Source organism: Apis mellifera, linkage group LG10 (assembly GCF_003254395.2).
Source record: "Apis mellifera strain DH4 linkage group LG10, Amel_HAv3.1, whole genome shotgun sequence".
NCBI lineage: Eukaryota > Metazoa > Arthropoda > Insecta > Hymenoptera > Apidae > Apis > Apis mellifera.
Window position 1 is genome coordinate 11,689,833 of NC_037647.1, and position 24,785 is coordinate 11,714,617.

Below are 24,785 nucleotides of genomic sequence, written 5' to 3' on the forward strand. Positions count from 1 at the left end.
TGTAGAAGGATTGTGAAATTGATATGTCATCATCGAAGCAGTTACACATGTATGTATCACAGTGATGTGATTTAAAATAATTGTTAATACAAAATTAATCTTTTCTCCCTCCTCCTTCGATACTACTCACTTTTTTCTCTTTCTCTCTCTCTCTCTCTCTCGTATTATTTTTGGCATTTATACTTCGCCCTCGACCTATCTTAATTTTTCACTCATTCAAAAATTATGTTTAATTTATGTATATCAACAATATTTCTCTCTCTCTCCCCTTTTTTTTTTTTTACATTAGAATATTTGGAAAAAAAAAGTTTCTTTTGAAAGAGAACATAAAAGATGCATTTCTTTTTGCAATTCTCCACAAATGAATCTTACCCGTTATACAATAATAATAATATTCTTATGCAAAATTAAAATTTTTATCATTTCTATCTAAAGAATCTGGATATAGTATATTTACAATCTTTTTTTTTAATTAGAAAACATTTTAGGAAATAATAATTCCATTTACAATTACATTATATTTAGTTTCAATGAAGAAGTAAGAATATTTAAGAATATAAAGAATTTAAATATTTTTTTTTTTTTAATATTCGTTTTATAATTTTACTTTTAATATAAATTGAATAACAAAATAAATCTCATTTTAATAATGCACTTTGTGTTTACCTTATATCTTAATCACAATTTCTTGTATATATATTATATATCTATTAAAAAGAAAAGAAAAGAAAAGAAAAATATGTACAAATATATATATATATACAATTATGTAATATATATATATAAATTAATTTTTTGTTATTTTTTTTTATAATTAATTATTTTACATTAAACAAATATCAAAAAAGAAAGTTATTACCAGTTCTACTGAAAATAATTTCCATATTTTACAATAATTTCAAAAAACAATTTTATAAAAATAAATTTGTTACAGAAAATATACTCTATTTCACGCATAATATCATCGTATAAAATATAGTTAAGATTGCCGATTTTAAATAATAATTTATATATTTCATTTCAAAAGTGTGTATAACGATTAAGATTCATATGTGTGTACAAAAATATATATAATACATGTATAAATGTACATAACACGTACATCATTATAATATCTTTCCTACTAATTATAAAAGAATAAAAATTAAATATTTTTTCCTGAAAAATATTTTATTATATTAATAAATTCCTAATTTTAATGTTTAGATTGTCCGCCATCGCTTTTTTTAAAGAGTATTTACCCTGGGTGTGAAACAATAATTCCTTGTTGCTACAAATTGCCAAACAATAACATTTTGGCATTTTTCTTGTAATTTATATATTTTTTTTTCTTTTCCAGCTTTTTGCATTACGAAATTCATAATCGATCTGATATTTGATTTCGCAATATATCAAAAAGTATATATGTATATCTATATTTCTGCGTTAAACATATTGATAATAATGATACGAATAAATTTAATTATCCTTATGAATTAGCATAGTATCCTTTAAATTTTTGGTCTCAGTTTGATAACTTACGCCTAAATATTGTCTTGTTAAAAAACTAAATTTCTGTTTTACAAAAAGCAATGTTTAAGTTTAATTTTTTTGTCTTTCTTATTTAATCCTCTCTGTACGTACAAAACTGGACAATCATTTCATATCTGTGACACTTATATAAAAATTTTTGTAAATCACCTTGATTCTTATGAAAAAATGTTTCCTTGATTTATATAATATTCATCTACATCATTAGAAAATGCAAGCCTATTTTAAAATCAAAAAGGCTTCATTTCTAATACAAAAAAAAATTGTGTAATTTAAGTATCGAAGCATTGTTATGATAAATTTATTTATGATTAAATTTAATATTTACTTCTTGGTACATTAAACGTACCCTTAATTTTTTGCGATAATATATAAGAAACTTGTACATATCTACACCTCAGATACTGTAAATAATGTAAAAAAATTCATTATATTTATCAAAATGTTAAAAAAAAGAAAACTAAGAACGAAACAATTTAAATATAATTTTTAAAATTGTAATAAGAAAAACTATACTTTTTTTTTCTTATAAAAATGTAATATAAAATATGTATTAGATTCTGAATGTAGATACGTAATAATACGTGCTTTCATTTTATATATCTTTCAAAATATGACTGCACCTTATAAAGCGCCTTAAAGTCGATTAAAAAACATCATCATTATAGTATAAATTCGTAAAATAATTCAAACTATAGAAGTAAAAAAAGCAATAACGCATTATATATTTTGTTACGAGCGTTTTTTATATTGAGTTAGTCTGTGTCACGAATATCTATTGCTTATTATCATTTTAGAATATTTACAAATTAAAAAAATGGCGGAAACAAGCCATTATTTTTCAATTCCATATTCATTTTTCTTTACATTTTTTTTAATTCCTCGATCTTAAATCTTAAAATATTAACCCCTCAAATCAACAAGTCGCGCAATTTCAACAAATGGATTATAAACAGTTATTTATATATATATATAAAACAATATGACTAAATTATCACTTAAATTTAAAGGATTCGTCTAAACTAAAAATTAAGAAGCATATAATCCATAAGTTTTGTAAGTAAATTATATACAAATAAGTAACTTTTTTTAATTTATAATATTACATTTTCTGTACAATAATACTAATTACGCGAAATTATATTATTCTGTACAAAATAGGGATGATTCGAGGAGTTAATAATATCAGACAAGTACGATTGGCTGAAATTTATTCGCTAACGAATCTTACGACGAATTCATCCACCAAAATGTTTTTTTACGGGCCACGGTACGATGAATATTTTTATTTGCTACATCGTTTCATTTATGGTCTCATGCCAAAAAACTCTGCATATTATTGAATATCTAACTGAGAAATTATGATCGATCGAGGTCCGAAGCAGACACGAAAAATATTTCGCTTTCTTTCTTGAAATATGAATAGTTTCTTGAACATATTTAACGATTTAGGAAAATCTTATAAAACCAGCTAGAGTTACATCACATACTATATTTTTCTGCGATGTTTTATAGGAAACATTAGTACTATTTAATTAGTGTCAAATATTTGTTAAAATCGTTAGATATTTGATGAAGTATTTATATAAAAAAAATTGATTAAAATAAACTTTGTAATTTATATTATGTAATTTCAACGTAATAAAGATAAAGAAAAAGAAAGGCTAAAAAACACATTAATCTTTGCATAAGTGAATTACGATAACAAAATAGATAAAAATTATTGAAACAATCGCAGTAATGAAACTATAAAAAGAAAAATCGAAATTCTTGTATATCATCGAGACAAATAAGAGACCATAAAAAACAAACTTGTAACAATTTTGTACAATCGTACGGCGTAAGGGCCCCCTGGTGGAATTTAGATTGATTTCCACTGCGGTTTGTGGGGACCCCCCCTTAAATGTCAGGGAGGCCCTCTGGGAACCCAAAGTGCTTTGCTTTGCTCTTCATCTACCGCAGCTTTTACTTGCGTACATATATATGCAACATTTACACCAGCTGGAATTACAGCTGAAATATAAAAAAAGAAAAAAAATATAATGAATAATAACGAAGCGAATCTATAAGAAAATAAAATACATAGAAATTTTATTTGATAAATATTCTTACCAGAAATATGATGCCTATACTCAGCTTCCAATTTCAATGCTTGTTCATACATCTCCTTGGCAACTTTGGCACTAACTTTATCGCTTGGATATCTCGAATCTTTCACTTCCTTTATTTGTTTGGTACTTTTAAATTTAATCAACAAAACTATAGGATAGATTTGATGTCGATGAAGTCGCTCAATCGATGCAATCGAAACATCCAAAATGCAATGAGTATTCTACAAATAGATATGTTTTAATAAAATTTTAATAAAATTAAGGAATATAAATAAATCCAAAGAATTATATAAATTTTTAGATGATCTACTTTTAGCAGTATTTTACCTAGTGTTTATACTCTTACTATAAATAGCGTTATCAATATTTTATAGGCATTCGATAAAAAAAATACCTTCTCACAGATGTCCTTCACAGCTTGCACTGTGGTACACTCGAAATAGCTTCCTTTTTTTCTGTAGTCCACGTAAAGAGAATCACGTAAACCTTGTTCGAGCGTTGCTTGAGAACAATGCATTGCTTCTGCAAGACATCTAGTGAACTGCCCTGGAAATTCTTGTAATAGTTTTGTTACTACACATTCGCTCAACGGCCCGATAATCAATACTGGTCTTAAAGCTGGATCTGTATAATAAGAATAAAATAAAATTAACGATGAACAATCATGACAAGTACCAAGTACGCTTCTCAAAAATACTTACAATCTAATCGTTCAACACGTTGGTAGCTTGCTGGAAGAGTGTCTTCGTTCAATGTACCACTATCGCTATACCAACCCAAATTTACTCCTGTAAGATGTGACAATTCTTTACTATCTCTGCTGGAAGAACGTTGATGTTTTTTCCGACGGAAAAAGCTTCTTCTCGCACTTGTGCTACCTCTTCTAGTAGTATCAGTTTCCAAATCACCTAACGAACGTCTCAAAAGCAATTCTTCTTCGACCCTTAAAATATATCACAAATATAACATTAGAAATATACGATTTAAACTTTTCGATTATCTCAAACTTTTCTTTTTTTTCTTCCAACTTACTTGAATTTACTTGGAATTATACCGCAAGTTTGCCTTCTTCCGGTCTGATCAACAATCCAAGCTCGCCAATGACCCGGAGTACCATTAAACATTGTATTATCAACGTATAAAATATCATCTTTATTAAACCTAAGTTGTAGGCTGTCTCCAACTTCGCCTACCCGATCGAACATTGCTTTCACGTAAAAACTGTCCCCAGGTTTATCCTTCACTTCGTTATACCTTTCAGGTACGTATTGAGCAATCAGTGTTACTTTATCCGCCGGTCTGGCCAATTCTAACGCAGCCTGTTCCGCGGTTGCCTGTCTGAGATCAACGCCATTATATTCCAAGATACGGTCACCGGGGCGCAAACCCGCGTCTTCCGCAAGGCAGCCTGGTTGCACCGAATGCACGTATATCCCAACACCGTTGCCACCGACAAGCGAGATGCCTAGATTCGAGCACTTTCTCGTTTCGATGAACAGGTATCTCGGCTCGCTCGGTGGCGGGCTTTTACGATTTTGATCCTCCTGCGTTGGGCTTCTTACGGTAGCGTTCTGCCGTTGCAACGTGGTCGCTGCTTGATTGAGCTGCGCTCGCGTGAGAGTATTCGCGGTGCCCCGTAACGTGTCCAGGGTTGCGGAATTACGCATGTTATCCAACGTGGCTGAACTACGCAGTTCCGGTTTCCTGATATTGATGTCCAACGACGCCGATGCTCTGATCTCTCGCTCCCTCTGCTGCGTGCTCGGCACTTCCAAAGAGGCAGAATTTCTGATGTCTCTTTCTCGAATGGTGCGTGGCGGTTCCAAGGTGTTGGAAGTTTCTCGCATAATGTTTAACGCGTTAGAAGTATCGCGCGTTGTACTCAAACTACTGGAAGCGTCGCGTTCAGGTTCCGAAGTTTCCAACGGCTCAATGGTTGTCTTCCTGGGAGCTTCGGGGCTGTTGCAAGGCGTTGGGGATCCGCTACGACTACCTCCTTCAGCACCACCAGCTTCTGACGAGCTCGAAGAAGCGGAACCCTCTTCCAACTCATTGTACTCTGCGTTGTGAAAATGGAGAGAGAGAGAGAAAAGGAACAAGGTGTAAGCATAACATTACTTTACATTGAAAGAATAGAAATACCATGCAATATACGAGAAATAACGATCACGTATGGCAAAGTGCAAGAAAAATATTACATGTACAGGGATATTCTACTTGTTTCCAAGTGAGACACTGTACTACTCACTGTCTGGACTGTACTGCACCAGCATCGTAATGGAATTACCGCACTGGCGTAACACATTGGCAGCAAGTTGATAAGTGGCGCTCCTCATATTGATGCCGCAGACCTCGAGCAATTGATCGCCGATTTGAAGGCCCACTTGGGACGCTAAACTGTGCTCGCTGACCGTGGAAACGAATACACCTCCGCTCTCCAGGCAGGAAATTTGTATGCCCAACGGCTCGACGGATTTGTCTATATGAACCCTTCTCAGTTCGCCCGGTGCGGGCCTAGGTTGGGAGTAGCAATAATCGGGCATGCTGGATCTCTTGTTCCCGCCACTTCCTCTTATAGTTCCACCGGAGCTACTCCCTCCCGTGCCGGGGCTAAGCACCTCGACGTGGAACGTCGGCATCGGGCTCCCCCTTTCCGAAGTTCTCTCTATACTGCCCGTTGACAATTTGCCCACGCTGCTCTTGGACGTGACGCTAGGATTGGACGGTATTCGAAACCGTTGGTTCTCCTTCTTCCTCGGAAACGTGCCGCCCTCGTAACCGTGCGTGTACGACGACGCGACAGCCGACACTACGTCGTACGCGTTGGCGTGGATCGGCGGTCCGCGAGCTTTGTGATAATGCAAGTCTACGGAGGGTGTGTGCAAATGCCCTGCGAATCCTGTTTGCGGGCCGGGGCTATACGAAGGTTCGAAACAATAAGATCGTGCATCGGGAAGCCCTATCGACTCCCCCGACTGTGCAGACGGCAAGGAGGGCGGGGAGGGGTACCTCGACGGCAAAGAGTTTTGTTGATGGGGATGCGGATGCGAATGCGTGTACGGGGGAAATGAAAAATTACCGGTTGTTGCCAATTGTTGTCTAGGCCCGCTGGTCGACGAGGTTGACGATCCGGCCCCCGAATAAACTTGGGACTGGGCCCTGTTGTGCTGTGACGCGTCCACTTGTTGACGCTCCTCGCTCCCAACCGTATACTTTTGCGCCCTCTTCCTCGTGAAATAATCCACGTCTTTGCCCGACTTCACGGAGAAGTCGATGCTGGTCTCGGACGGGGTTAGGGTCGAGCCAAGCCTGTTCACCTCCGTGCTCTCGTACTCGGCCGCCGCCGATTTCTGCTTATCTATCGGTATATCTTTGAACTGGACCACTGGAGTAAAGGATTTCTGACTGAATAACGGGCCGGCGGTTTTAAGGAAGTTCGACAACGGTTTCTCTACGGATTTGTACACGGTGTGCCGATTGTTCACGTTGACGGGAAAATTGGTCAACGGGATGGGGTTGGAGATACGGTTGTAATTGTAAGTGCTCTCGTACTTGGGCGGTTGTTGGTTGAGGAGCACGCTTAGGGGCAATCTTTCTTTCGTCTTACGGGAGTGCAAAATGGTACCGGTGCCGTTCTGTATCAGGGGTCCGCCCCTGGCCTTCGGCCACGTACCTCCGTTCTTCTCCACGGCTTTCTCGGTTCCCCGCCGCTTGCTCCGTTTCAACACCCCGTTGTTCGCCTTCTTGTGATAACTCTCTATCACGGAATCCAACTCGGCTATGGCGTCCTGCTCTTGCTCGAACGTGTTCGGGCTCGAGTTTCGATGCCGTTTCTTCTTCTCCTCCCGATCCTTGCTGTGCTTCCGCCCCCGAACTATGTCGATCTTCTCCCTTATATTGTCCCAGGCATTGCTGATCCCGCTCGGCTTCTCGCCGCTCACCGATTTCGATACTTTGTATATACTTCTGTCGCCGAAGTTCGAAGCAACGTGCCTTCTCTCGTAATCGTCCGACGGGATTTTCAACAATATCCTCCCTTGCTCCGTCTGGGAACAACTGTTCACCATTTTCTGTTTCTCTGCGCCGAAACTGGCGTCGATGGTCATTGTCTCGGAACTGGTAGCCGAAGGCAATGGTATCCCCTTCAATGTTGTAATAGTCAACACATCCGTGCTCGTATCGTTCAATGTTGCCATTGCTTCATGACTGGAATTGATCCCTTCCATCGGTTTACTATTAATCTGCAAAAAGAAAGAAATTTTAGATCTCGCGAATAAATGGAATATAATATATAATTTTTACAAGACATACGTTCAGAACTCTGTCCCCAACGGCAAGATTGCCATCTTTAGCCGCTAGACTGCCGGGCGAGATCTTTGAAATGTATACACCGAGTTCCAAAGAAATACCATGAGGAACCGAGCCAACGGACAATTGAGTGGTCCTCAACGATCTTCTGGTCAAACGTCGTCTCCTTACCGTCAACGTGGCGGAACCGCCCGAGCAGGTACGTAAAGTTTCCATGATGATACGGGTGGAAACGGATGTACAATCCACGTTGTTCACTCGCACGATGCAATCGTTCGCTCTCAATTTGCCGTCGGTCGCGCTTCCGGATATCACCTGGGCGACGTAAATTCCCGTGTCGTTGGGATAATAAGGATTGTCACGGCCACCGACCAGCGTCAATCCAAGGTCACGATCAGAATCTAGGCAAAGTCGGCCGAGGTCCAAGTGGACGGGGATAATTTCCCAATCGTTCGCGTCGGTGTCGAGCGTCGAATCGTGGATGCCCAACGTTTGGGCAAATTGATTCGCTCGCAACGCGTGATCGCCGGACTCGATCTTCTCCTTGAGATCCTTCAACTCCTTCGACGCCTCGTTCCGTTGCTTCTTGATGTCGTCGGAATCGCGCAAAGCCCCGGCCAATTCCGACACGGCTCGGTCGCGCTCCTTCCTCAACCTGTCGCACAACGTTCTGATGCTTTCCCTCTCCAACACTATCTTGTCCCTCTCGCTGAACGCCCAATCTCGTCTCCGCTTCGACACCTCAGCTTCTTGCAAAGCTTCCTCCAGCTCCGTCTGCAACTTGTCAACGGATTTCCTCAGTTTATCCAACTCGAGATTCGCTTGATCCAAATTATCCATACGCTCTTTGTCGCGTTTAGTGTAATCAGCGGTGTTGCTCTCTCTCTCGGCCTCTTTGCTCGAATTGTCACGCTCGTGGTTGTACGACGAATGCAATTCCATCCGATTTTTGTAATCTCGACTCGAACCCTCGGAATAATCGCCGAACTTTTGACGCAGTTCGTTGCATTGCTTTAAAGCCTCGTCCCGATCTTGCAGAGCCGATGAAATTTCCCTCCTTAAAGTTTCTATCTGATAGGATAAAGCTTTTTTCTAAAAATAAAGGGAGCATATATTAAAATACGGAGCATTGATTTAAAAATAGTACACGCGGTGCACGAGTAACGAACAACGTATAAATAACTGAATAAAACCAATAGAAAAATCTATAGAAGAAATATATATACAACGTTCGTGTTTTGAAATTAATGTTGAAAAGTAAAAAAGTGTGATAAAATTTAAATCGAATAATGAATTTACCTCTTCCATAAATTGCTTGTTCTGATTTTCTATATGGGTGATCTTTGTATATGCCTGCGTAAGATCATCCCCAAGCTTCTCCATCTCCTTATGCACCGTATCCCTTTCACCCATAATTAAACTGTATTCTTGCAACGCAGCATTCCTCTCCTCTGTTAATCGTTTCATATCCTTGCTAGCCTTCATGCGTAGCACCATTGCATGATTAATTTCTTTCACCGCCTCCTCGTGCTGTTGCTGCACTTTGGCCAAAGCTTCGCGATATTCGTTTCTCTCCCTCAACGCAATATCCCATTGTCTAATCGCAGCTGTGCACTGTTGCTTCAAACCATTACGCTCACGAACCGCACTATTGCGCTCTTGAACAATTTCATCGTATTGTTTCTTCAATCTGGCAGCTTCTTCTTGCGATAATTCCAACTGTTATTGATCAGATAACATTATTGTTTGTCATCAAAACGCATCCACGTTTCAATGATTCGAAAATCAACGCAACATACCTTGTTAACAGCCGATGAATGAGACGATATTAAGTCATCGTACCGTTTTCGAAGGGCATCATACTCATCTTTAACGGCTTCGTATTTTCGAAGCGCAGATAAATAATGTTGATTCATGGTGTCGCTATTACCAGCATCGGAAACAAGAACTTCTTGATTTTGGCATCGCAATTCGGACACTTCTTTCTGCAACGCCTGAACTTCCCGATCCAGGCGTTGCTTATCATTTACCAGATCTCCATATTTGCCCCGCAGTGCGGAACTCTCTTGTGATGTTGCCTCTAACTGATTCATGACTGCTATATGCTGTCCTCTGTAGTATTCCAATTCTTTCATAGTATGTTCACACCTGTGTATTTTAAAACACATTGTTAAATAAATATATATATATATATATATATGATTGATTCAAATTATATATTTTCTTATAAAAGAAGACGTCAAACAGAGTGACACAAACAATTAAGCAAAACCAGGACAAACCGTCTTATAGTATCGGAGTGTTTATGCCTAAGTAGCTGAAGCTGATGCATGGCTTGATCACATTGAGCTTGCAAACCGTCATAATCACTACGACATTCAGGCCCACCGACAGGACTGCCGACACTGCCATAGCCTCCACTATCTCTTTCTGCATGCCATACGCGCAAATTATATCCAACAATGCAAATTGCAAAATAATAAATAATAAATAAAATGCAATTAAATGTAAAAAGTGGATTTCTACGTATTAAAAAGAAGTATAATACCAGTGCAACAAAAGTGTGCATTAAATATTGAGATATTAAATTGTGTTAAAAATTGATTTGCATTTTTTATAATAAATGGATATTAAACACACATTTTAACAAAAAAAAAACACAAAATAAACTTGATAATCTATGGTGAATAAATAATTTTCTTATTTTCAATAATAAAATATCCGTGACAGAAGAAGTGATTCGATACAAAATACAATTTGATTCACATTAATTTTCATTTTTTTTCATTCATTTTTATATTAGTCTTACCCATATTGAGTGCTCCATCTGCAAAAAAAAATAATGAATAAAAATATAATCAATTATAAGTACAATACATAAGTACAATATATAAAATTCACTACAAATATAAAAGTGAAATGATTGTATTTATACAGGATCTACTATGTTGTTATAATTGGTAGAACAGAATATAATCAAAAGTCTGGTTAGCTTTCACCAGGAAAGAAACTCTATGTCACGCATGTAAGCATCATGATTCACTGTTTTTTGTAAAGTGAAATTATAAATATTCTTTAAATATATCAATTACAATTCTCTATTTAAATTCAAGATTATAAAACTTAATTTATTTAACTTAAATTCATCGTATTATTTTAAAGAAAATTATAAAACTACTTTTTGACAATGAAATTTCATAATTAATAAATTTATTCCAATGTAATGAAATCCATTAATACAAAAATATCTCTTTTCCATCCTTAAAAATAGAACACAACAGCTTCCATTATTTCTTTCAAAGAGATTGAAATTAAAATAAAAACTTTATAATAGCATCAATATTATTAGGTCATTTTTTTCCACCTAAATCTATATATGTAAAAGATATAGACAAACATATATTAACATTAATATAGAGAAACTAAAAACTTACCACTACTTCCAGCACTATCCAAGGAAGATGCACCAGAAGCCATACTCTTGATTCACCGAGGATCTACCACAAATATTTCTCTAGCAAGGTACGTGCTAGGTATTGCCTGGAAAGTATCCATGCGCTGTACTTCACGGAAGAGTGAACCCTTTGTGAATTACTAAGAAGTAGCCTTCGGGATGACATTATGGCTATGGTCTAAACGGTGCATGGCGCTCATCAGAGGGATGCAACAGTGCACCTGGCACACATACACACAGAGCAGCTCTTACTCCAATACAAACACGTGCCTCGTAATATCGAGACTTTTCATGCATCACTTTTTTCCGCGCGGTTACTGATACGGGAGAAACAACGGGTGGACGTATGTTTTCTGAATGGACGTAATAAATTAATCTACGTTTTGCTGATGTGTCTCAATGTTTTGAGACCGCGTCGCATCCGTTCTTTTTTCCCTCTAGAAGGTTATTGATTCCCGTATAAGAGTGAAGCCAGACGAGTAATGATCATTGGCTGGCTCATTTCTAACAAACTGAAAACTTGTTATCACCGTAGAAAAAAAGGAGCCAACAAGCCTTCCAGCGGTAATCTTGATCACGCACCTCTTCAGAAAATCCATTAACTCGTTCGACAACACCAAAATCGACACAATTTTCACTGATTTCAACCGTTCAGATCGCTACAAACTGCGCACCGTTCATCCCGAAGCAACTAATGTCCTGATATTAACGATAATTGATCGCTCACCTGCTGCACCAACGAACCTGACAATTAGCCATTTTCATTCCGCCACTACAGTCTGTTTCGCATTGTCGATAATAAACATACTTTATGGACGAGCTTGTTACTCGCGGCGCTAGTATCCACATAAAATCAGTCGATTATGTTGTTTGGAAAGGTTCATTCTAGAAGAATATTTTTATTTAATGCATTCCCAACTTTGTATTTAAATAATAATTATAAAGAACATATAATATTTTTCAATATTTCATGCATATTTGTAAAATGATAAATAAATTTGTATCAATACAACTTTTTTTGATGTATTATTAAGAAAACTATGTTATCTTATGAGATCAAGATTGATTTTTGTTTGTTTGTATCGGAAAGAATACATACACGCACAATACATACACACATACACACACACAAAATATTTTGATTTTAAAAGTACGGTTATAATTAAACTTTTTATTTTTTATGAAACTATTAAAATAAAATCGATTAAACAAGGTCAATTTTAAATCTTATATTTATAAATATAAATTTAAATAACGTTCAATTAAATATCGTTATATATATTTGTAGCAATAAATCTATTTGACATAAATTATTTATAAAACTTATAACTCTTTACACGTAAAAATATCTAAAATTTTATCAATATATATTTAAATAACTTATTACGTTAAAAATTAATCCGTTATAGTTTTATTTTAATAAAAAAAAAAATTGAAAAAAATTTCAAATTATCAATATACTTAAATATATGCTCAAATCACTCATTTTAATAAAATTTTTGAAATTAATAAAACGAATACGCTGTAACAATTATTTACTTAATTTATTTTAAAATTACTTACTTATATTAAAATTATTTCGTGTGATAATAATTGCAAAATATTGGTTTAAATCATTTTATTTATTGGCGAACATCATTATCACTGATTTTCAAGTTGACAGTCGTGCATAGAAAAGAAAAAATAGTATGCGCGAATACTTACACCAGTCATAAGAAATATATACTTTCGTGTCATAGTGTCAGAGAATAATAGTATTCGCAATTCTGTTAGATAGATTTAGGGCGATTAATATTAAATACAAAATATATATTTGTAGCAGTAATATTTTATCTCTCTTTCGTTCGCACTCACACTCTCTCTCTCGTAATATAATAACACATATCTCTTTGTAATATAGATAATCTTTCTTTGATTTTGCAAGGCCAGCATAGAAATCACACTAGAGAATGATGAACTTAGTCTTTTTTTTCCTAAATTTTAGACAAAGAGACGCTCTTATCAAATGATCCATTATTTAAACGTAATTTAACATTATATACATTTGTAAAAGTAATTTCGATTAATTTTCGAACTCTTCCATAAATATGAAATTTAATGCGCAGATTTAATGAAAATTTTTGTGAGATACTTGCATTTATATATTCGATAGTGAGATATATGTATACATGCTATTAAAATTTCTTTCACATCCTGCAGCATCAAAAATTTTATATTGTATGTATATACGTATGTGCGTGCTTTCTTCAAATCATTCAGTTGTTTGTTTATAAAACGATATTTTGGAATTCAAAATCACTCAACGTATACATTTTCTGGTAAGTCGAGATGCTTCGAGTATCTTACAAATTCCACGAAATCAAATATTCGGATGACCTATTTTTCGCTCAGTCTAAAACAACATTGTAAATATACGTTGATCGTAAAACTCTATAAAATACACCGTGTGTGCTCATCTTTACGACAGTTAAAAATAGCATTACTGGAAAGTGTTCGCAGCGATCACTATTTTTTGTATATTTTTTTGAAAGTTTCATCTTGCTGGAAATTTTAGCCGGCATTACAAAGATCATTATTTTGAAAATAAATTCGAAAGTCATAAAATAGATTCCAAGATACAGTTCTTTTATACAGTGTGATGATCTTTTGACGAGAAATTCTTCATTTTTTCGTATACCACAATTTTTTTTTTTTTTTTTGCAGAGATTCTCGTGAATAACGACTTTTCGCTATAATAAACAATGCAAGTGAAAAAATGGTGTCATATCAAGAAAATGACAAATCAGAAGTTTCTTTTCTAAAGAGGAAAATTGTGATATAGTCCAAAACGACATTGTACAGGCAGTGATAATCTTAATATGTCTGCAAAGTATTTATAAACAGATACAAAATTCAGAAAAAAAACTTGTACTTGTAGAAAAAAACTTTTGCTTGAGAAAAGTACATGCTATTTTATACGCAGATTTTCAGAGGCGAATATTGTATGAAAAGGAATGTAGAAAACTAAGAAACGTAGATTTTACTATGATAAACTTTGGTATTATATATGAGTGAACTTTCGAGTCCCTCTGTCCTTTCTTTTCTTCAACATTTTCGATCTTTCTACGTAGAAAGATTGCCAAATATTTACAAAAAAAAAAAAAAAAAGAAAAAAAAAAAGAAAAAAAAACATGTAAAGTACAACGAAATTAATAATAATGATAATAATATTAATAATGTAATAATAATAGCAATAGTTTTAATAATAATAAAAATAAATCATACTAATACCATTTTGTGAAAGATATGAATGAAAAAAAACGGTGCATAACTAAGCAAATGAAAATACACTTAGTTTACTTTGCGTATTAGTGAACAATGAACGGTAATACGTGTCTTACTCGTATGTTACTGACACATCGATATATCGTAATTGTTATTAAACAATTTGGTGCATTTAAATCATTATAATACAACCGTGAAAACGGTTAGAAAATCTAATCTTATTCTACGTTGGCTAAATGATGCCGGAAGATTTAACTAACGAGGTGTTTTTCATATTTTGTTAAAAGTTGTTTCAGACTAATACTAAAAAAAACTAGTAATGGTTTTCGGTATAATTCACCGCGACGAATACTGTAATTAACGATACATATCCTTGTTTCAATGTGAGACGTCAGAGATATATCGATAAAACACATATTTCTATAACCCATATAAGCCATATGGGTATTTATACCAGTCACTTTATATTTATCGTATGGGACAATATGCAGTTAGTCTCATTCTTCGAAAACGATATGAGAATCGTAACTGCTACTTTATATATAATATATATATATATATGTCTGTATCTTTCGATTTATGCACATTTAATTATTACAAGTAAAATATGTTATATTAATTTTCTGTATATTTACTCTCGATTTTGGAAACTAAGTCTAAAGGCCATGTTACTTTTTATTCTAATCTATCTATATTATATAATGACGAGATGTATCTACTTGTTCAAACATTCCTATTTTGTATTTACTTATGTGTTGCGTGTGTTTTGCGTATATGCGTCATTTATTTGCAATTAATATTGACTATTAGAGATTAACTTACGTCTACTAATAAATTAATAGATAAATAATATTGTTAAAGATCAAACAAATATCTCTACAAGTAACAATTAGCGTCTACGTTGTAAATATCTCGAAAGACGTATTATATATATATATCGCAAAAACATTTTCTCTAAATATCCTTCACTGACCCGTTCTTTCGTAATATACACAGCGTATATGTATATATATATATATATATATATATATCAATTTACCTAAAGAAGTTCAACCACAATGTTAAAACGTAACGTAAAGCATTTGAATTGCAAGTTTCAAACTCTTCGCAAACACTGGTTCGGAAAAATTTCTTTTCAAGAATCGATTCCGAAAAAGTATGATTTTTTTTTTTTTTTTTCTTTTATAGAGTTTTCAACTACCGCGCCTAACTAATTATTAAAAATCTAATAATTGCAACGGGAAGTTATGCGCCGATGAAGGCATATTAAATGTATTAACGCCTCAAAGCCATCTTTAAACGGTAGACGTCTGTTGATTGTTGTTGTCCAATGGAATACTCGTCGAACATTCTTTCAGCATAGCTCTCAGTCGAAGAATTTCTTTCGACGCGGCCGCGAGATCGGACTGCAATTGAAGTTCCTTTTCTCGCAGGCGTTTTATATCACGTTGGCAGGTCTGCAAAATAACAATATACGTTGAATCATCGCAACGAAGCATACATATATATAACATTTACGACAAACATACCACATTTTGCCTGAGTAAATCTAATTTATCGCATTTAAGCCTCGTAACTTCCATTCTCAAGTTCTCCGTTTCTAAAACGCCGTCCTTGGCGGTACACCTCGTCGTATCGTGCGTCTCGGCCGAGCTCATCGATTCGAGGCCCGTGTCGCTGTCCGGGTATACAACCTGATCCAGTTCAAGCTCGCTGTTCAACGAGCTGTCGTCACTTTCCGAGATAACACGTTGAGTTGTTTCCGTCTTCTCCGACCTCTCCTGCTTCCGTAAATTTTCGTGGGTCAACCTTTGAACGGATGAAATTTTGTCCACCACCGTGTTATCGTTGCTCGCGCAAACGGACGTGGCGGACTCTCTCCGATCGACCTCGTCCTGCTGCAACGTTGCCAAACTGCTATCTTGATTGTCGGTGTTCGACAAGCTACTGTCCTGGCTGCCCAAGCTTGGGCTTCCACGCTCCGAATCCCTTCTAAGTGTCAAATCGGGCGAGCCCAAGGGGCTAGATGGCTCCACCGAGCGTTTGCTGTTAATTTTCGCGGTCGATTGTCGATTGCTAGGCGGACTGGACTCCGACTGGCCCTTCTTCGACAATTGTTGCGGCACGCTTTCCGTCGACGCGTTCCTTACACGCGATATCAGCGCTTTTCGCACGGTGTCGATGAATCTGGACCCGCTCCCACCGCCGCCCGACCCCGACGCGTCGTTCCCCCCCGTCGGGCTTACCGGGCAATTACCGCCGAAAGTTAGGCCGCTGCCGCCGAATCCGATTGCTCCGCCGAGGAATTCAGCCGTCTTCGCTTGCAATTCCTCCGTAAGAGATTCCAATAAAGCTGACCTCGTTCTCAACTGTAATTTGAAAGGATAAAATTGACGATGAGGTTGAAATAAATCGGGGCGGGAATAAATCGAATTACCTCGAGTTTCGAAAATTTCTCGGCTTTGTACGCCGCATTCTCGGCGTTCACCAATTTCGTCAATAGGAATTCCTTGAATTCGATTCCTCGTAGAAATACCGACGGAGTCGGTAAAGCAGGGCCGAACAGGGGAACGTCGTTTCGTGCCGTTACACTGACCTTGTACCTGCATAACAACACAATCTTTACACAAACATCGTACGAATATACCGACGAGAACGGTATGTAACGCGTGCAAGGGAAAAAAGGAAGAGAAACTTACTTATCGATCGAGCGAACGAAAACACGAGGATTACCGTTCCAAATATTTCGAGAATTTTTATCGATCGTACCGACGCGTCCGAGGATTCTACTCGCACGTATCTAAGAATATACCTCGTGTTAGGTGTGCAGGGGTCGACGACTTGCACCACGATGAACGCATGTAAGAAGTGGCTGGCGATCATATCTGGGCTGAAAGGGGTTGCCTCCTCCTGGAATATTATCGCTACGATGTCGTTCCCGATGTGTCGTTTGCGCTGTAATTGCTGCGAGTCGCCTGGACTGTACGGCAAAAGGGAGGCGACGTGGAACAACACCTCTCGGCCTCGAAACACCTCGTACACCGCCGAATCGCCTGTTTGACCGTGTCTTGTGTCCAAACCTCCGCGATATCTATTTTTTTTTTTTTTTTTTAAGAAAAAATTATTTTCACGATAAATTCTACTGTATTTGTGTATACTATACCCTTTGTGATCCCTTAAATCGATCTTCTGCCCGAGCAAGTCGAGAAATTCTTGGAAAGCGGGCGTGATCTGCCTGTTCCCGAACAATTGCTCCTCGGTCACCTGGCCGGCGCGTTGATGAAGCACGCCGAATTTAAACCTCGACACCAACGCGTGCTCGTCGTATCGCGCTATCAGGGTCCCGGCACCGGAACAAACAACGGGCATCAGAGTGCTCACGTTCAGCGATTCGTTGATGGCCTGTTAATGAAATAATAATAATAAATGAATCGATTGTTATTAAAAATTCAAATTCGGTTGAAAAGTTGAATTTAACGATTATTAAAATTTATTAACATTAAAAATGGCTTTTTTAAAAATAATCGAATAACCTACCAGGTGTAAATAATAAACAAGATTTAAAATGAGATTTTTCTTAATATTTATATCAATATAAAATTATAATTTATATAATATATAATTTTCTTAATATTTATATTAATATATAATTATAATTCATATAATATATAATATAATTTTCTTAATATTTATATTAAGAAATATTAAATATTTATATTAATATTTCTTAATATTTATTCTTTATATTTATTTCTTAATATATATTAAGAAATATATTAATATTTGTATTAATATATAATTATAATTCATATAAATTATAATTAATATAATATATAATTTTCTTAATATTTATATTAATATATAATTATAAAAATCATATCATATAAATTATAATTAATATAATATATAATATAATTTTAATATTTGTATTAATATATAATTATAATTCATATAAATTATAATTAATATAATATATAATTTTTTTAACATTTATATTAAAATATAATTATAATTTATATAAATTATAATTAATATAATATATAATTTTCTTAATATTTATATTAATATATAATTATAATTCATATAAATTATAATTAATATAACATATAATATAATTTATATTAATTATAATTAATATAACATATAATTTTTTTTAACATTTATATTAAAATATAATTATAATTCATATAAATTATAATTAATATAATATATAATTTTCTTAACATTTATATTAATATATAATTATAATTCATATAAATTATAATTAATATAACATATAATATAATTTATATTAATATATAATTATAATTAATATAATATATAATTTTTTTTAACATTTACATTAAAATATAATTATAATTCATATAAATTATAATTAATATAATATATAATTTTTTTAACATTTATATTAAAATATAATTATAATTCATATAAATTATAATTAATATAATATATAATATAATTTTAATATTTGTATTAATAATTATAGTTCATATAAATTATAATTAATATAATATATAATTTTCTTAATATTTATATTAATATATAATTATAATTCATATGAATTATAATTAATATAATATATAATTTTCTTAACATTTATATTAATATATAATTATAATTCATATAAATTATAATTAATATAACATATAATATAATTTTAATATTTGTATTAATATATAATTATAATTCATATAATATATAAATTATAATTAATATAATATATAATTTTGTTAACATTTATATTAATATATAATTATAATTCATATAAATTATAATTAATATAACATATAATATAATTTATATTAATATATAATTATAATTAATATAATATATAATTTATATTAATATATAATTATAATTAATATAATATATAATTTATATTAATTATAATATTATAATTTATATAATTATAATATTATATTAATTATATATTATAATTATAATTAATATAATATATAATTTATATTAATATATAATTATAATTAATATAATATATAATTTATATTAATATATAATTATAATTAATATAATATATAATTTATATTAATATATAATTATAATTAATATAATATATAATTTATATTAATATATAATTATAATTAATATAATATATAATTTATATTAATATATAATTATAATTAATATAATATTATATATTATATATATATATATTTAATATAATTTATTTATATATATATAAAAAAAAATTTGGACGGTTCACCTTGACCATTTTCGCGGGTGACGGATTCGGGCCGAGGTTCGCGGCCGGTACCAATTCGTGGGTGGAGCCAGCCCGCAACCGCAACAATACCCTCCAATGCTCCTGTCCAGCGACCGTCTCGGCCTTCACCGAGACGAGGACCGGCCCGTTCTCTCCGTCCCTTCCGACCAGGTTCACGTGCTCCTGCAAAAGCGTTGAATTCGTTCAATACGGGTGGAACGGAGACGAGGCGGGCCCATTTTTTCAAAACCGAGCGAGGCCTCCGTTAAACGGAACGGCCGACCCCCATCCGCTGCCCTGCTCTCCGACCGAGCTCGACCGAGCTCGACCGAGCCCCCCCCGAGCGGTGAAAGGCGCAACATTTTCGAATGGGTGCGCGCGAAAGGTCGAGCGATCGATTCGTCGTCGTTTCGCCCGACCCCTAAGAGGTTCCGCGGAAAGAAAGAACGATGACGATGATGGTCGAACGATATTTTGATAAAGTTGAAAATGAAACTTTACGAGAAGAGTAATATTCTTTCTTTCTTCTGAAGTCGAAAGCTTTTTGTATCCGAACAAGAGAAAATTCGTGGAAAAATTGCTTCGCGTGCGATCAATCAAGTTTACGAAAAAATGTATATTAAAAAAAAAGTACACGTAACGATAGTATAAAACGGGTAATTATACACGAATTTGTTTACCGTTTGAGTTTGTTTCTAATATATTGAATGACGAAAATAATCGTAAATTGCTTATTGCAGAGACATCATCAAGAGAATAACAATTAAAATGCACTAACTCCGGAAAGGTCGAGTTATATTTAACAACGATTAAACGCTCGTTAAAAACGATATTTTATTCACGAGTGTAGAATTACCGATAACGTTATCTTCGATAAATGTGATAATAATCGATGCGCGCACGGCAATTTTCTTCTTCGCGCGATTTTACTTAACATTCGATCGAATTCTTTTGGCATCCGTGTTTTATTTATTTATTTATTTTTACCAATTTGTTTATTGCATATATGTGTACACCGTGTAATTGAAACGAACACGGTTGAAAGTGAAAATTTAATGGAAAAATATCAATGAAAAGATTTTAGTGAAAAAAAATTGGATTCGAAGCAACGTATCGCGGGCTTTTAATTGGGGAACAATTTTTAATTGAATGTAATTAAACCGGATGATACGTACATCGTAGCGGTTGAATCGGTAAACTGACGAAAAATAATCTCGGTTGATTGAAAAGAAAGTTTTTCGAAGTAATTCTTGAAAGCGCGAACTTCGTAATTTTTTGCTTTTTTTTTTCGTAAATTCCTTCTTCCTCGTAGCTATACGAAAAATTTTAGTTAATAGCCACGAAACTTTTCCTCTTCGTTATTTGCAAAATTTATTAAATATATTAAAATATACTTTGTTTTTAAAAAAAGAAAACATTGTCCATCTTTACGCGCGTAACGATAAATTAAAAAAGAGAAAATGGAGGAAATAAATGAACATGTTTAAAGCGTCGGCAATCCGTTAAACGGATAAACTCGTCTTTCCCAGTTAACGGCCTAACAGGAATAAAATTGCATTTATATCCACTCAAGCAATTTGTAACTGTAATTGTGCTTGTAGGAAAGAATATTCAAGAAATTTAAATTGCATAGAAATCTCATAAAACTTTACTTGTGCCGTAGAGATTATAGAGATGTGAATGAAAACAAATTACAAAGTAATGAAATAAAAACTAAAATACAGATTGTTTTTCCGAAACGAGATACATATGTGTAAGAGTAAAATCCTTAGATAATAACGACTGACGATAAAGCAGAATGCTCGAGGAGGGGAGAGAGAGAGAAAAAAAAAAGAAAAAAAAAAAAGAAATAAAAACGGACACATTCGATTCATAAAACTTAACAACGAACAAGTATCGCAATTAAGATAAAAAAATTCGATGTATCGATTGGTAACGCATATTTTACCTCATCATCGAAATAAACATGTTTCTTCGTAACTCGATAGATAAATCTTCGTACAAATTAATTCTCAATGTTCCGAAGAGTAATTACAATTACAATTACGTGTAATTACAATTTATTAGTACCTTGTTACATCTTATTAAACGTTTATTCGCGATTTCCGATATTCTTGGAAACGATCGTTGCACGAAGTTCCATTTAATACGCAAAGAGAAAGCGAATATATATTCTGACATTTTATCCTTTTGATGTATTTTCTCCGTATTTCAACGAAAATCGTTCAAAGAGGAACGCGCGATTGAAAAATGTTTAAAAACAAAGTCTGAGGGTGGAATTAAAATCCATATTATTATACCTCGGTTAAGTCTCGACCTTAAATAATCCAAGAAAGAGAAAAGAAGGAGAAGAGGGGGATGGCAAACGGAAGAAAAACGGAGGTATCTTAAAAGTTAGCAAGAATGAAAATCGGGGATGTCGAAGAGGAGAGGAGAAGAGTTTCTTCTTATAAGCATTGCTGCTCGTAGCTATGAGAACGTTCCCACTCCCACGCCCGAACAGTGCTCCTTTCCTTTTCCTGCGCTCCCCCACCACTCCTTTTCTCTCTGACCCGCGCCTCGTCTTCCTTCACCATCCACCTTGGTCACTACGTGCGTACACAACGATCGCGAAACGTATATATATGCAATGCGCACAGCCTGATTACCAAGTAACCAACGCGGTTATTTCTGCTTGGGTCGGTTGGATACGATTGTAACACGCGATTAAATAGCGCGATCTTTTATCTCGGTCTAGAAAAAGCAAATTTATTCCACCATCCACCTCCTGTGTATTCCTTCGAAAAAAAGCCATCACGGTTTCCAGCACGCGTGCGTATCTTGCCCATTAACGGTGTGTGTGTGTGTGTGTGCTTCAGCCAATAAAGATAAATTTAAGTTTTAGTAATAACAAACCATTTCATCCTAACCGTTATTATTTTCTCCGTTCTATCTTTAGCATCTTAGTATTTTTGTCAAATAGATTTGAAGAATTGTGAAGAAAATTCAACAAAGGAAATAATATCATTTCGATAAAATACTTTCAAAGACACGGTATATCGATTGTTTTCGATAAAAATGTCATCGCGTAATATCATCTCGAACGGCATTAGCTCGTTGAATTTAAAATTTTACAATTTTTTTAATCGGGTCGCGTCTCGAGAAAGCGTCTCGACACGCACGTTTATTAAACATATTTCGTATAATGCGTCGCGCGCGAGGCGAATCATCAAAATTCGTTTCAGGCTTAATAATAATAAAACGATTTTATCGCCTCGATTTTTCCCGTTGGATATGCATTTTTTACCAACGATTAAAACTCGTTCCTTTAATCAAACTACATTGTTCCGCGAAACAATGTTCGAACGCGTAGAGAGCATCTTTATTCATAAAGATTGCAACTCGGCCGCGGATGAGGTAATTAACCAAAGGATACGGACAGTGGTGTTCGCGATCATCGTGCGTTTAACTATTTCAAACTGCACGCGCGTTGTTCCTTCGAGTAGTAGAGGGACTAATCGGCTCAAGACGGATAATATAATCTTACGATTCAACATCGGTCGATTACCACGGATTTACAGTTTTAACAGTTTTACTATAGAATAGGTAACAATTTACTACCGGGTTAGTTCGTTCTTTACTAATGTAATCGCAAATTACATTGTATATTTACGAAATTGTTAATAATAAAATTAACGTTGGGCGACGTTTTTAAATAATTCACGATACGAAACTTGAAGGAAATGGTATGTCTTCGATAGGACACGACCAAACACTTTACCAACCAATCGATAACCGATATATCGAATTTATATGCGAAACACGGTTTAAACACGGAAGTCTGAACGCATTTTGCATTATTCTCGTGTGTCACGTTTTTAACGAGCAATTTTCAAAGTTGTTACAATTTTGTAAAATCAGAAAGAGAGGTTGGCTAACCCTCTCTAATTGAAAGGTATTTTTTTTACTAGAGAAGCGTGACAACAATGTAACGCAACGGCGAAACGGTACAATTACGAATCCTCAAAGCGTTTCGTATACGCGTTACGTGACGCGAGAAATTTTTTACGGAAAAAATATACGAGGCGAGGGTGGACGATGCTTACGTAACGTTTTATTCGAAATTACAATTTACCGTAAGTGGATTAAACGGTATTTCGGACGAGTAACGAGACGTATCCAAGTATCCAACAACTGACCTTGCCATCGATCGATGTGTATCGTCCGAGTAACCGCCACCACACCACTACTTGCTCGCGGAGCAAAAAACGCGATACATTTTCCCCCCCTCTCTTCCCCTTGCCACCACCTTGCTTCCCGAGCGAGAAGCCTCTCGACGAACTTTTAGCAAACTTTATCCCGTTGTATCTTAATTGTCGAAACCTACACAACGAATCGTGTGTATGCTTATATATATATATACGTTAGTAATCTTAATTTCTTTCTCTTCTTCTTCGTTTCTTAACCACGAACGAAATTGACGAAAGGGAAATAAACATTGTGGAAATATATAATCGGTTTATAGAATTATAGAAGTGATATATATCTTAATTGTCGAAACCTACACAACGAATCGCGCCACGTATGTATGCTTATATATATATATATATATATATATATATATATATATATATATATATATATATACGTTGGTAATCTTAATTTCTTTCTCTTCTTCTTCGTTTCTTAACCACGAACGAAATTGACGAAAGGGAAATAAACATTGTGGAAATATATAATCGGTTTATAGAATTATAGAAGTGATATATATCTTAATTGTCGAAACCTACACAACGAATCGTGTGTATGCTTATATATATATATGTTGGTAATCTTAATTTCTTTCTCTTCTTCTTCGTTTCTTAACCCCGAACGAAATTGACGAAAGGGAAATAAACATTGTGGAAATATATAA

General features: G+C 34.3%; 2 protein-coding genes across 19 annotated transcripts in view; both read right to left on the bottom strand.

Moving 5' to 3' along the window:
- Positions 1-1,300: 1,300 nt before the first annotated feature.
- LOC410178 (disks large homolog 5) lies at positions 1,301-12,264 on the bottom strand. 5 transcript variants are annotated; one of them, XM_006569153.3, is made up of 13 exons: positions 11,384-12,263; positions 10,759-10,776; positions 10,232-10,379; positions 9,749-10,097; positions 9,249-9,668; positions 7,953-9,041; positions 7,315-7,882; positions 5,890-7,026; positions 4,674-5,700; positions 4,343-4,584; positions 4,036-4,265; positions 3,643-3,862; positions 1,301-3,543 (listed from the first exon to the last, which is right to left on the bottom strand). In XM_006569153.3, exons 1-13 carry the CDS (start codon positions 11,424-11,426, stop codon positions 3,437-3,439), a joined length of 5,598 nt encoding a protein of 1,865 aa, XP_006569216.1. In that variant the 5' UTR covers positions 11,427-12,263; the 3' UTR covers positions 1,301-3,436. The 5 variants fall into 5 exon arrangements, with proteins under 5 accessions (XP_006569216.1, XP_006569214.1, XP_393661.3 ...); XM_006569151.3 differs by having other exon boundaries at positions 5,890-7,882; positions 11,384-11,489; positions 12,131-12,260; XM_393661.7 differs by having other exon boundaries at positions 5,890-7,882; positions 11,384-12,264.
- A 3,167-nt stretch (positions 12,265-15,431) lies between these two features.
- Positions 15,432-24,785, bottom strand: part of LOC408271 (rap1 GTPase-activating protein 1) — a 119,092-nt gene continuing 109,738 nt past the window's right edge. For all 14 annotated transcript variants that reach the window (XM_026443144.1, XM_006569141.3, XM_006569140.3 and 11 more), the window contains 6 exons: positions 19,892-20,074; positions 17,831-18,069; positions 17,480-17,758; positions 17,105-17,270; positions 16,197-17,036; positions 15,432-16,124 (listed from right to left, as the gene is read on the bottom strand). In XM_026443144.1, coding sequence (XP_026298929.1) covers positions 15,963-16,124; positions 16,197-17,036; positions 17,105-17,270; positions 17,480-17,758; positions 17,831-18,069; positions 19,892-20,074 — 1,869 coding nt within the window. In that variant the 3' untranslated portion in view covers positions 15,432-15,962. The remainder of the gene's footprint in view (positions 16,125-16,196; positions 17,037-17,104; positions 17,271-17,479; positions 17,759-17,830; positions 18,070-19,891; positions 20,075-24,785) is intronic.

What these genes read in the sequence shown, in the direction of transcription:
- LOC410178 (XM_393661.7), bottom strand. Translation starts at nt 11,426, where the DNA reads ATGGCTTCTGGTGCATCTTCCTTGGATAGTGCTGGAAGTAGTG. An exon ending in ATAATTCCAAGTAAATTCAA is followed by an intron (nt 4,585 to 4,673) that starts GTAAGTTGGAAG and finishes ATATATTTTAAG; the next exon opens with GGTCGAAGAAGAATTGCTTT. An exon ending in ACGTGTTGAACGATTAGATT is followed by an intron (nt 4,266 to 4,342) that starts GTAAGTATTTTT and finishes CTTATTATACAG; the next exon opens with ATCCAGCTTTAAGACCAGTA.